The sequence below is a fragment of the Fusarium odoratissimum genome, assembly GCF_000260195.1.
Source record: "Fusarium odoratissimum NRRL 54006 unplaced genomic scaffold supercont1.2, whole genome shotgun sequence".
Classification (NCBI taxonomy): domain Eukaryota; kingdom Fungi; phylum Ascomycota; class Sordariomycetes; order Hypocreales; family Nectriaceae; genus Fusarium; species Fusarium odoratissimum.
The window spans coordinates 493,073-505,639 of NW_022158688.1; the positions used below are offsets into that span (position 1 = coordinate 493,073).

Sequence of the window (12,567 nt, forward strand, 5' to 3'; positions counted from 1 at the left end):
GGCGAGACCTTGTCTCGATCCATTGCTCCATATGATAGGCATACAGTGTCTACATCTCAGTGGCCAATCGAGATTGATGAAGTCATGATGCAATTGAAGTTTGAAAGTCATTAATGAAAGTGCTATCGCTATTTGTTCCTCTAATCAACGCCAGGCCATTGCCATAAAATATTGCACCAGTCTCATCCTTTGCTTTTGATCCTCCTGGTTATCCAATTTTCCCAAGCCTTTCCTGCATAGTCTTTCCAACTATCTCATGACTTAGTTCCTAGGCTCAACAATCATGGGCCCAACACCAGAAGACTTCTTACTCTCCCTCTCCTCCAAAGAACTAACATCCTCCTCATCATCCGCCTTCTTGCTCTTCCTAAACAACCTCATGAACCTCGCCCAGCCCCTCGCCATCCAGTTATAAACCGCCACAAAAGGCGGCGCAAAGAAGTAAACAACCTTTGCAAACCACTCATCAGGGAAGATTCTGACCAGCACACCCCACGGCAGACTGAACGCAGCGATAAGGATAGAAATTGCCCACTGCACACCATTCAGACCATCGGTGTCAATATCAAAGACACGGCCTCCAATGAAGACGATTCCGATCTGGAGACCGATCATGATGGCGTTGATGAGGATGAAGAACAAGTTGCGGTGGATGCCGACGAAGACGTTGAACTTGTTGTCGAGACGACGGCAGTTGAGCTCGTTGAAGATCTGCATCCAGACGAACATGTTGAAGATTATGGTATCGAGCTGGAGCTTCTCCGCGGCGATGGAGGTGTTGTAGCCGAGGATGGAGTCGCCAGCGAAGTAGAGAACCAGGACGACGACGACTTGGAAGATGGATTGGCCGATGATCATCTTCCACATCTGGTATTGTTAGTGGTTGACGTGGAGGGGAGGTGAGAGTTGACTTACGTTCATGGTGATGAGAGGTGCGGACTTGGGTTGAGGTGGTCGGTCGAGGATGGAGTCAGTGGGAGGATCGGTGGCCAAGGCGAGAGCAGCCATGGTGTCCATGATAAGGTTGATCTATAGAGGTCAGTATCACCAGAGACATATCGAGGTGAGTAGCTTACCCAAAGGAGCTGAACAGCCTTGAGAATAGGTTCCATCTTATCGTCGTACATGGACGTAACGAACGAGAGCAAAACGGCAGTGATGTTGACGGTGATTTGGAACTTCACAAGTCAGCAACCCATCCAACCTCAAGCACATCAAACATACCTGTAAGAACTTCTGCACGGCATCGTTGACAGCACGTCCCCACTTCAGCGCAGTAATGATCGAAGCAAAGTTATCATCCATAAGGATAATCTCAGAAGCCTCCTTCGCAACCTCCGTACCCGAAATACCCATCGAGAATCCGATATCCGCTGCCTTGAGAGCAGGCGCATCATTAGTACCATCACCAGTAACAGCGACTGTTTCGCCCAAGACCTTGAGGCGCGTGACAAGAATACGCTTGTCGTCGGGTGAAGAACGAGCTAGGACTTGAAGACGAGGGATAATCTTGTCAAGCTCTTCCTCAGAGAGTTTTCGGAAATCTGGACCCTCCATGACGATTCCGTCGGTGAAGATACCGCATTCTGTGGCGATAGCCCGAGCTGTGACGAGGTTATCACCCGTGACCATGCGTGTAACAACACCAGCGCGTCTGGCATTCTGCACAGCTTGCGGGACACCTTCTCGAACAGGATCTTGAATACCGACAATACCAAGAAGCGTCAAGTCACCCAGGTTCTCAAGATCAGGCATCTCCTCGAAATCCTTGTATACCAACCCAATAGTACGAAGCGATTTCCTCGCAAAAGCCATGATCGCATCATCAGCAGCCTTGCGATCCAACGGTTCAACAGCACCAGTAGTGGGGTTAGCTTCAGTAGAGCAGAAGCTAACCATGATCTCTGAAGCACCCTTGATGAGTACCCTGTATCCAGCCTGAACCTTGATCACAGCGAGCATGTACTTCTTGACAGAGTTGAAGGGCTCGATGAGGACGATTTGTTCGTTCGCTCGTGCTTCGGAGAGGGACTGCATGCCGAGATGGTCTTTGGCAAGTTGGAGCAGTGCGGTTTCGGTCTTGGAGCCGATGAAGGCTGCGTCGCCTTCGTTTGTGCCTTCGAAGGCGGTGGAGTTGATGGCGACGGATTGGGTGATGAGTTTGCGGGTTTCGGGGCAGAGGTTGGATGCCCAGGTGGGGATATCGGAGGTGAAGCTGGAGGAACCGAAACGGCCGGCGGTGACTGTCATTTTATTTGTAGTCTAAGGGGTTAGCAGACGTGTTGTGCTAGGAGAATATAACGTACCAAAGTTCCTGTCTTGTCGGAGCAAATACAAGTAGCGTTACCCATAGTCTCACACGCTCTGAGGACACGAACGAGGTTGTTCTCCTTCAAGAGGCGCGTTGTCGCAAAAGCCAATGCAAGAGTAACAGCTAGAGGTAAACCCTCAGGTACAGCGACAGCAATGATGGCAATAGCCACAACAAGAAGATCAACGAACGTGGAGGCCTTCTCTTCAGCTGGTCTATCATCACCGGGAAGAGAAGCACAAAAGCGGAAGAGAAGAATGAAGAACATGAGGAGTGAAGCACCACCACCGAGCTTAGCAATAGCAACGGCAAGACCTTCGAGCTTCTTCTGGAGGGGTGTAGACTCAATGTCTGTGCGGACCGACATCATGATCTTGCCGAAACTGCTGTTCACACCGACGGAGGTAACAACAAAGGTCCCCATGCCCTCGAGGACACGAGATCCGGAGATAATGAACGGATCAGGCTCTTTGGTGCGCATAGGGTCGTCGACAAAGCACTTGGCACCAGGCGTCTTCTTCAGCGCGTCAGACTCGCCAGTGACAGTGGACTCGTCGCACTTGACGTTATGGCCATCGATGAAGATACCATCAGCGGGGATCAAATCACCCGGCTCAAGGTTCAAGACATCGCCAACGACGACATCAGCGACATTAACAAGCATCGACTTTCCTGATCTGATAACCTTGACCTCTCGGTCATCCTTCTTAGTGTTGAGCTTCACAAACGCCTTCTCCTTCTGCCAATCGTTATGCGAAGCAACAACCACAACGATGAGCACAGCGCCGAGAATTGCAACTCCTTCAACCCAATCAACAGGCGTAGGATCACCCGGTTTATGCGAAACTCCAAAAGTCTCATACAAACCGAGCGCAAGAGAAATAGTACCCGCGACAGTTAACATGATGAGGACCGCTTCTTGGAACGTGATCCATGCCAATCTCCAGATTGACTTTGGTTTCTTGGGGGGAAGCTGATTGCGACCAAAGACTTTGATACGAGGACAGTTCTGGGTGTTTAGCTCGTCAACGCTAAGACCTGCTTTCAGATCGACGTTGAGACTGCGCGCCAAGCCCGGCAGCCCGCCGAGGCCTTTGAGCACATCGAGGGATTTGGGGTCGAGTAGTTGGTTCAAGACCTCGGGGCTGTGGTTGAAGGGATTGTTGGGATCGTGGGGGAAACGCTTCTCGTTGCCAGCATCGAGATATTGGGGAATTTCAGCGGTGTTGATGCTAGGAACAACAGTGGTGTCTCCGGCTGAAGAGATGGTGCCTGCTTCGCTGATGGATCGCTGGCGAGGATCCAGCAGGGCTTTTGGGTCAAGATGGCCAGACATGGTAGCTTAGTCTAGGCCCTTGGCGAAAGAAGTATAATAGAGGAATGAGTGAGCTCCAAACCAGTGAGCTGCGATGGGTGAGTCATGGTGGTTGAGCCCGTGGGGGTTTTCACTTTATATCTAATGTCTATCGCTCAGCTAACATCATTTTCCACGTCCACGTTTAAAAGCTTAGTTTGAGAGGTACAGGGGAGCTATTGTCGGTACCAACAAAGGAGGTGTACAGTCCCACCAATGGATTAACTCTAAAAGATCTGATAAACGAAACAATGGCTTATATCATCGGACAACGGAAGTCCGAGATCTCAATGGAGCTAAGATCTGCGCCGGTGAGCAGGGGAGCTCTTTTCAACAGCCAATGAAATACGGTAGTGATTGAGGATCATCAGTTATGTAATCGGAGACGGAAATGAAGATGGGAGCTCTGACCATAGCTTGATCTTGTTTCTGCTGCATCTGCACAGCCTCCCTCGATGATACCGCCCAATCAAGCTTATTTAGTGACGGGTATGTGTTGTAATTATCAGATCCCCCCCCGCAATATCAGAATCTCGCTTGTTGTTTAGCATTACGTTAAGGAATTCAAGTGCTGATCCGATCGTACCCAGCTAGAAGGTTTACGTTAGGTTACAGCACTTTATGCTACCCTGTAGCTTGGGAGGCCTGTTTTGACAGATCGAGATTTGGGATCAAGATGAAACGTCGACTCGTTTGGACACTCCAAGCTTATTCTGTCCTTTTCAACTACGTTTGCATTCTCAATTGAAAGAGACGCGGAGAAAAGGTTCCCCTCTCAGGCCTCAGCGGTAAATGCGCGAGACAATCATCAATGATTTGATCTTGATCCCTGTCTCGCTAACACTCTAATTCAGCAGATCCACGTGCCAACTGTACCGCTCACACTAGGTCTAGCACCAACACATTACATTTTCTGCCCCACGGAAACCCGCCTCTCCGTCAATCTCTCCCACGTCTCGCTTCCGTCTCTCCGATTACACTCCAAGGTTCTGCGTCCCCCTCGCAATGCCTCCCCGACGAGCCTGCGACACATGCTATAAGCGAAAGGTAATAAAAACATGTTTTGTTTCCCTCCCTTCCTCCAGTGTGACATCATTTAGCATCAGCAATTATAATAACCCTTGCTATAGATTCAATGCCTGATCAAAACTCAAGGTGATCCATGTGACTGGTGCGACAGCCAGGGGCTCACATGCACCTTTGATAGAGTGATCCAGAAGGACCCAAACAAAAGGTAAGCTCATTAAGCTTGATTGCCAAGGCTGAACCGTTCCATTGGGTGCTTCAGACTGACCCTTTCAGAACTACTTCCGATGTCGTCCAGGAACTATCACGCCGCGTGGAAACGCTCGAGGAGGCGCTTCAAACGGCGTTGACGAATAGCACAAACATGTCTGTTGGAGGCCCCTCACCATGGTCTGAACCAACAAGTCTTCGCTTCGCTTCTTCTCCAATCACTCGACAGCCGGTGATAAGTCCAATTGGAGTATCGCCTACAACGCGCGCAAAGCCAGTTTACAAATTATGCCGCTGCCACATCGGCACAAATTGGTATTTCAAGGGAATTGGCATTCTCTCAAATCGCGGCTGGCAGTGGATTTCAGATGGTGCAGGGGAGCGCGTATTTCTCGAAAACTTTGACATTTTCGGTAATCCTGCGCCGCCACTTGGCTCTATTTCATTTTCTGAAACACCGAGGGTTCTGCCGCCGAGGGCCATCTGCACGCATGTCGTTGAGTTATTTTTCAAGTCCACAACAGCTGTTATCTTTCCGTTTTTGGAGAGAGGCCTCTTTGAGGGGACGCTGGGTAGGGCTTTTGACGAGGGGGTTGTTGATTTGGGGAGACGGGCGCCTGCTGAGGCTTGTCTTTGGGCTATGATTGCTCTTGTTGTGAGGACGACTGATGCTCAGCAGTTGGGGTTTTCTTTTGAGCCGAGGGATTGTGTTAGTGAGACTTCACGGCTGTTGGGTGTTGTGAGTGGCATTACTAGCTTGGACAGTTTGCAGGGAACTCTTCTTCTGGTGAGTAAACCTAACCTTTTTGAGTATCGAGATCGAATCTTACAAAGTTCAGTGGGCAAGTCAAAACACCAGAGGACAATGTCGCGAAGCAGCTGTTAGCTTCGCAAGCGCATGTCGCATGGTATGCGATCTCGGCGGCCATTTCCCTCTATCACGACCAGCAATCTTTCCTCAGCATATTCCAACATTCGACGACCAAACAAGACTTCACCTCCGGAGATTATTCTGGATCTGTTATTGTTATGACAAGGATATGTCTCTACGAACAGACAAGCCGCCACTACTCACTTCGGATCACTGTGATATAAGTGATGCTGAAGATCAGACGCTATGGTACAGTCATCCACGAGATACAAACCTTGCGAGAATCAAGGAAAACGCAAGCAACATTCTATGTTCTCCACGGGCGTTCAAGTACACGGAAGGCGAACTTCTTGCGCACGTTCGGCAGCTTGATGATGAGCTTGAGGAATGGCGCTTATCAGTTGATCCGCGATATCGACCACGTTTATCGATCTTATCAGACCTATCGTTCTCACTACCTGCTGCTATGAATCTGCAAGATCGGACATATCTCATAAACCTGCAGCTCGATTACCTGTTTACCATTATCAACATCCATACACTGGTCCGAAAATGCGGCGACTTGGAGGAGAATCTCCCAGATGATCTCCACAGCGTAGTCCACTCCAGCGCTGATCTCTCCATCGAAGCAAGCCGTTCCATTTTTCGAATATTGTACACGATAGTGGACCTCTGGAAAGAAGATTCACTGTGGATAGTCTCGCACTATGCACCTATGGCTGCGATGCCACTCTTCATGAACATTCTCATCCACCCGCTTGGTTCTTCGGCAGATAATGATTTGCATATCTTATCGTCGATAAGCAAAATCACGCGCAAGGTCCCGTCTGACAGACTTCCGATGGAAGAGATTGAGCATATTCAGGAAATCAGTGAATTTGTCATGGAGCTTGTACGATTAAGTCATAGTGCGGCTTGGAAGGTCAAACGGGGCGAGAGAGAGCATGATCTCGATATCATTCATACATAGAAACATAAATAAAGAATACACGATTGAAATGGCTACTCAATTCTGAACTAGTAGTTGGGATGCTCGTCTCACGAGCTAGGAGACGTTTTTCACTTTACTACTAATACGAATAGGGCTTGGTTTGTAAGTCATATATATTCATACGGTGCTATCCGTGATTACCCTCTCAACCAGTTCCTGCCAAGACACCAATCTCGCATAGGTGGATTTAACTGATGATCGACCGGATGCTTCCCGCTTGGCGATAATGAATGGGTCTAGGAATATGTCAGATTCAGAGCAATACTCATCCAGAGAACAGACCACTTACTCGACAAGGATTTACTCCTCACCCATAAGGTGCGACAAGTCCCGAGGACACTTTCGTCCACTGCAAATCCACTCCCCAGCAACCTTCTTACAAGAACACTGCCTCTTCTCCAACCCACTCTCCTCAGCGGGCAAACTTCTCGGGCACTTGGGACCACCGCACAACCACTCGTCGCCAACCTTGTGGCACGAACACTGTCTCTTCGCAAGCTTGTTCTCCTCGGGAAGGTCGCGGGGACACTTGGGGCCGCCGCAGAGCCACTCGTCGCCGATCTTGTGGCATGAGCACTGGCGAGGGACGAGGTCGCGCTTCACTTTGTCGTAGCACTTGGTGCCGGTGCAGATCCAGTCGTCGCCGACTTTCTTGCAGACACATGAGCGGGCTTGGATGTCGCTTGGGGAGGACGGCGCGGCAACGGTGAGGGTTGCGAAGAGGGCGACTGCGAGAGGGAGGAACTTCATTTTGGCAGTTGGTGAGTTATTCGAAGATGTTCTTTATTGGTTTGGTTTATTTGTTTGAGTCTGACTGCTGAGAGGAACTGATATCTAATGACGAGAGTGTTGCTCCTTTATACTTGAATCTTCACGACCAACAACACGATATTCCAACCTCCACAGTCACCGCGATAGCCCGATCAAAAGATCCTAGAAAGATGTACCCAAAATAAGCTCTTCAAACATTTTCGGAAGTCGGTCCAGTGATAAGTCTGGCACTTTTGCTCTCCGTGCTCCTTTTGCCTAGCGTCTAGACCCAAAATGGAAGGTGAAGCAACGTCAACCCGCCTCTGCATTCGCTGTTACCATAGCATTCGCTCTGCAGTTGTTGTTACCATGGTATTGGAGATGCTCAGCGTCGTATTTGATAAGTATCGACTGATCGAGACTAAGTTGGGGGCCGAATGTGAGGTTATTCACGATGGTTTTCAGTGGCGTGTTGATTCTAGGCTGATGGGATTTATGTTGCCAAGGAATCCTTCGGCGGGAAGAGAATGGGGACTAAACAAAAACTACAGAAGTTCTTCTGCTGACCAAGACCTTTGTTTGAATCAATTGAGAAGGTAGTATTCGCATCTGACACAATTAGGCTGTCTGGATATCAGCTACGGGGGCGATTTGATCATCAGCGGCAAATAAGTTCGGGACATGAAGTTAAATACTCCCAGGGCAACTCATGGGTCAATGCAGATAACATAATGCTCGAGGCGCGATTAGAAATGAACATAACAGTACTTATAAATCTATAGACAAAACTGCTTTCAGAGGCATGAATTAACGTTGAATGATGCTTAAATGGTATACAACTAAAAACAAGCTTGATACGCCTCTCTATCTACGCGCACGATCCACATCGTAATACAACCTGCCATACCAAATACGGAAAAGGGTCGATTCGGAAACGCACAACAGTTCTCGCTGAGTGACAGGGTTCGCAGTGGCGATGGCTGTCAATTGGTTAACTAGCGAGACAGAACGGGCCCTCGGACTAAATAATACTGATGATCCTGCAGATTGAGAGACAGGGCTTATATCTATGATACCTTGTAGTCGGCCGCTGCTATAGTGAGTAATGCCGATATCTTCAGATCAGATGACCCTCATGCTATGTTGAAGTTCGACAGTTGTATCACGAAACAGGAAGGCAGTTTTATTGATGCGAGGCAAATAATATTTTTTAGTATCGAGATGGCTTTTCCTACCTGCGGATTTTCTTGATTAACTGAGCTTAATTGATATACGCGAGAAATCTTCGAGAGATATAGCATGGTACCTGATGCTAAATCACAAAAAAGAATAGCGCATCTCAGATATGTTGTGATATGCATCGTTGCCGTATCTTGAGATCTATGGGATAGATTAAACTATTTTGTACTAAGAACAGATTCTTCCATTAATGCCGCCTCTCTATATATACGCAAACCCCCTAAGCTCCCATCACAGCTGACCACTGGTGGTGAGAGCATCTCCACTGCTCGTATCAATCTCAACGTATGAATTGTCCAGTATAGATCTCATGTCATAAGAGTACTGCGAATATGAGTTACCCGCTTGAATACCAACAGTCGCACCTCGTCCATTATTTTCAGTGTGATAGTACACAAATCTCACCAACCCCGGATGATCCTTGTACAGACTAACCGTGAAGTGATCAAGGTCCACACCATTGCCTCCTACAGCGATAGTGTTGTACTCAACAGTGAACGTCTGCCCCCTAGAAGTCTCGTGGACAGCGTACGAAATGCCTGAGCCACAAGTTTCGGTAGAGGTGAACTGGTCACCCCAGTATGGGAAGATGGACACCGGCGGGAAGTAAGGGAAGGGAAGATAGTAGCTGCCGGAGTACTCAAACTTTGGTGCTTCGAGGATTGATAACATTCCGGTCACACCGACATAGACTGTATTTGAGAGGGAGCCGTAAATACCAACTTGGAAAGGAAGTTGCACGGTGTCATATTCATCAATGTGAACGTCTCCTGAGGTGAATAAAGGTGTAGGGCTTGCAAGAACAGTATGTGGAATGCAGCCGGTGGTGGTGGCCGCTGCGGTAGTGGTGCTCTCAGCGGCCGTGGTAGTAAGCTCATCAGTTGTTGTAGTGCTCTGTTCAGCGACTGTTGTGCTGTCTTTAGCTGTTGTAATACTTTCTGCAGAAGTCGTAGTGCTGTACTCAGCAGCAGCTGCGGTAGTAGTTGTTCCATCAGTTGCCGCAGTACTCTCTCCTTGTGAAGCTACGATAGTGGTACTGCTGTCTTCTGATGAAGTTATGACAGTAGTAGTGCTTTCACCAGAAGTTGTTGCGCTGAGTCCAGATGTTTCAGTACCAACTTCTGATGAAGTAGTCATGGCGGTTGTGCTATCCTTGGCCGTTGTACTGATGTCCTCGGATGAAGCCGTGGTAGAGAGCGCAGCCCCATCAGTTTCTGTTGTTGTACTAGCATCGGTCGTTGTAGTGCTGTATTCCGATGAAGTCGTGGTAGTAATGGCTATGGACGAAGTTGCAATGGTAGTGATGCCGTCACCAGATGTTACAGTGCTACTTTGAACTAATGTAGCACTATCATCTGTTGCTGATGTTGTAATGGACTCAGAAGATGAGTTGGCACTGTCACTAGTCGTAGAGCTTCCCTCGGCCGTTGTGCTGCCCATAGAGACAGATGTAGTGCTATCTTTAGCTGTAGTTGTTGCGATATCCTGGGATGCTGATGCCGTGCTCTCCTCGGTTGTAACTGTTGTGCTGCCTTGGGACACCATTGCGGTTTCGGTTTCGGTAGTAGTTGCACCAACTTCACTGGTAGTTTCGGTTCCGGTTGTTGTATGTGCGATCGTTGCAGTGTTGTCGATGGCAGTTGAAGTTTCAATACCGGTCTCAGCCTCACTTATCTCGGTGGTAGTAGCACTTTCAGCAGCTGTGGAGACAGCAATCGTCGTGGTGGTCGGATCATCAGCCACAGAAGTACTACCCTTAGCTACAGTCGTAGCCTGAGTGGCGAGAGTACGTGTTTCAATCACACTTGGAGAAGTTTCAGTCTCTGTAGACAACTTCGTGCTAGAAATGGCTGTATCGATGGTAATCGCAGTGGTTGTACCAGTACCTGCGACATTTGTCTCCGCGGTAGTAACAGCCTCGCTCTTGGTCGAGGTTGTCTCCAAGACAATTGTTTCAGAGCCTGTAGAAGATGGTGCAGAGATAGATATTATAGACTCTAAAGCAGTAGTCAAGGCACTTGAGCCTAATCACAATTAGTAAGACAAGATTTCACCTGACAATGAAGTTATTCCCAGTGGCTTGGCACTACTTGAGTAGTTCAGCCAAACTTAAGATTGGCTTGAACTTACGGGTGCTGAAGGATAACGGTTTACACGGGCTTGCGACGACCGACTGCGCCACCAACAAGCTCAAAACCGGGAAGGAGATTGCCTTGGAATGCATGGTGTTTAACGAGCGACACCTGTAAAGACGGAGGGAGAGAGGTATGCGCCAGCCTAAAGGCAGATGAAAAGGGAAGAAGAAAATTGAAATCGAAAACAAAACAAAACGCATCTCTGTGGTATACCTTCGCCCGTAATTATCAGCTCATGTTTTTATTTTATTTAATGAGAATCAATAGTCTGTTCAATAGTTCAGAGCTAGCGGGCATAAAGCAAGCAATCTTAAATTTAAGCGAGAGACAGACTGCAAAGAGCAAATACAAGATAAAGTTAGCGCTTGATGCTTTTGAAGTATAGAACATCCTACCTTAAGCTATAAACTACAAAATGTAATACAGGAGCATAGAACAAGCCCAGCCGACAATTAAGCGTCAAGAGGCACTTCTACAGCACGTACATCATGGATTGTGGATCTCTGTGGACCTTGCCCAGCTGGCCCAGGGTCACTGGACTGAGAAGACCCTGTAAAGTAGGTCTTGGCTGAAGGAAGCTTTTATTAACTGACGATATCTGTGCGTCTTGGTTGAAATGTTACTAACACTCAGATCTGTTAAACTGATTTTTCTTTCTAACTAGTCTCGTTATTGCATTGTGTGCATGGTATAAATTATACAATTGTGGCTATCTAGACATCCTCAAGACAGCCACTTATAGCCGAGAGAAGGATATATACAACGTAAAATGACGACAAGATTTCCTTCTTGATCATATGGCTAAAGAAAACTCTCAAGTGCTAAGCTGTGCCAGATTCCATCCCTGAGTCCTAACATGGTCCAACATCGTCTCGAGTGTTTGACGATCCCCAGCATCACCCAGGTCCAGTCGCGCAGGGTGAATTGGTCGCAGAGATGACCGATTGTGTCGGTACTCCCATTCATAAAATTGCACCTTGGTTCCAATGGCCACAGCTCCAAAAAGCCTCCTAGACACATTGGTGTTTTGCTCCATGTAATGGGTGAGCTGGGTTGCAGCCGAGGCCCATCCGCTGTTGCTATCGTGCTCCGAGCTCTTGCATTCAACCATGAAGATCTGGTACTCCATGAGCATCGTCGAGTCCCGGACGAGTCCAGCACCGACCAATCGAACCTCGATAACGACTGCATCAGACTGGTCATTGTTGGCCAAGACTGAGGCTTTGGTGGCGAGCTTGTAAGCTGTTTGTCCTCCGACAGCAGGGAACCAAGACTGGAGAATGGTGTTCCAGAGAATCTGGATAGGTTCCTCATACGCGGACTTCTGCGCCATCAGAAGGGCGCTGGCAAAGCCAATGTTTGTAGAAATTGAAAACCTGTCCGTCCGCCATATTGATTGAGTGGTTTGATAGATGTTGAAAAGTATACCAAGAAGTTGAGTAGAATCAAGAAAGATGCATGCAAAAGAGTATATAAGAGAGTATGTACATGTGGTTTACTGCTTTTTTGCCCGGATATCCAATTCTAAGGAGGGAGTCATTTAACTCTTATACCCAGCTCAAACGTCAACATTGCCAGGCTATCCAATGCTGAACATCTCGTACAGATAACCTGAAACCCTTTAGCCGCCGTCGAGCCAAAGGTTTAATCGTCACTATTGGCTGCTGAAACAAACTTCAA

The 12,567-nt window shown here is 48.1% G+C and overlaps 5 protein-coding genes across 6 annotated transcripts; 1 reads left to right on the forward strand and 4 right to left on the reverse strand.

The window, feature by feature from the left end:
• Positions 1 to 81: 81 nt before the first annotated feature.
• Positions 82 to 3,759, reverse strand: FOIG_01773 (calcium-translocating P-type ATPase, PMCA-type). Its single transcript, XM_031198756.1, has 5 exons — positions 2,307 to 3,759; positions 1,225 to 2,262; positions 1,077 to 1,178; positions 916 to 1,029; positions 82 to 867 (listed from the first exon to the last, which is right to left on the reverse strand). The coding sequence occupies exons 1-5, from the start codon at positions 3,645 to 3,647 to the stop codon at positions 262 to 264; spliced, it is 3,201 nt and encodes a 1,066-aa protein (XP_031070793.1). The 5' UTR covers positions 3,648 to 3,759; the 3' UTR covers positions 82 to 261.
• Positions 3,760 to 4,336: 577 nt separating this feature from the next.
• Positions 4,337 to 6,826, forward strand: FOIG_01774 (uncharacterized protein). Of its 2 annotated transcripts, XM_031198757.1 has the most exons (5): positions 4,337 to 4,453; positions 4,520 to 4,712; positions 4,796 to 4,899; positions 4,968 to 5,688; positions 5,741 to 6,826. In XM_031198757.1, the coding sequence occupies exons 2-5, from the start codon at positions 4,671 to 4,673 to the stop codon at positions 6,740 to 6,742; spliced, it is 1,869 nt and encodes a 622-aa protein (XP_031070794.1). In that variant the 5' UTR covers positions 4,337 to 4,453; positions 4,520 to 4,670; the 3' UTR covers positions 6,743 to 6,826. The 2 variants fall into 2 exon arrangements, with proteins under 2 accessions (XP_031070794.1, XP_031070795.1); XM_031198758.1 differs by lacking the exons at positions 4,337 to 4,453; positions 4,520 to 4,712 and having other exon boundaries at positions 4,715 to 4,899.
• FOIG_01775 (uncharacterized protein) lies at positions 6,698 to 7,715 on the reverse strand. Its single transcript, XM_031198759.1, has 2 exons — positions 7,053 to 7,715; positions 6,698 to 6,999 (listed from the first exon to the last, which is right to left on the reverse strand). Exon 1 carries the CDS (start codon positions 7,511 to 7,513, stop codon positions 7,064 to 7,066), a length of 450 nt encoding a protein of 149 aa, XP_031070796.1. The 5' UTR covers positions 7,514 to 7,715; the 3' UTR covers positions 6,698 to 6,999; positions 7,053 to 7,063.
• Positions 7,716 to 8,878: 1,163 nt separating this feature from the next.
• Positions 8,879 to 10,976, reverse strand: FOIG_01776 (uncharacterized protein; the record flags this gene model as incomplete). Its single annotated transcript, XM_031198760.1, has 2 exons — positions 8,879 to 10,776; positions 10,883 to 10,976. The coding sequence occupies 2 exons, from the start codon at positions 10,974 to 10,976 to the stop codon at positions 8,984 to 8,986; spliced, it is 1,887 nt and encodes a 628-aa protein (XP_031070797.1). The 3' UTR covers positions 8,879 to 8,983.
• A 725-nt stretch (positions 10,977 to 11,701) lies between these two features.
• FOIG_01777 (uncharacterized protein) lies at positions 11,702 to 12,220 on the reverse strand (the record flags this gene model as incomplete). Its single annotated transcript, XM_031198761.1, has 1 exon — positions 11,702 to 12,220. One exon carries the CDS (start codon positions 12,218 to 12,220, stop codon positions 11,702 to 11,704), a length of 519 nt encoding a protein of 172 aa, XP_031070798.1.
• Between the last annotated feature and the right edge of the window lie 347 nt (positions 12,221 to 12,567).

Bases quoted from the DNA above. Each gene is read 5' to 3' on its own strand.
- FOIG_01773 (XM_031198756.1), bottom strand. From the start codon at position 3,647: ATGTCTGGCCATCTTGACCCAAAAGCCCTGCTGGATCCTCGCCAGCGA. The intron at 2,263-2,306 runs GTACGTTATATT...CTAACCCCTTAG, and splicing joins CCGACAAGACAGGAACTTTG to ACTACAAATAAAATGACAGT. The intron at 1,030-1,076 runs GTAAGCTACTCA...TGACCTCTATAG, and splicing joins AGGCTGTTCAGCTCCTTTGG to ATCAACCTTATCATGGACAC.
- FOIG_01774 (XM_031198757.1), top strand. From the start codon at position 4,671: ATGCCTCCCCGACGAGCCTGCGACACATGCTATAAGCGAAAG. The intron at 4,900-4,967 runs GTAAGCTCATTA...TGACCCTTTCAG, and splicing joins CAGAAGGACCCAAACAAAAG to AACTACTTCCGATGTCGTCC. The intron at 5,689-5,740 runs GTGAGTAAACCT...TACAAAGTTCAG, and splicing joins TGCAGGGAACTCTTCTTCTG to TGGGCAAGTCAAAACACCAG.
- FOIG_01775 (XM_031198759.1), bottom strand. From the start codon at position 7,513: ATGAAGTTCCTCCCTCTCGCAGTCGCCCTCTTCGCAACCCTCACCGTT.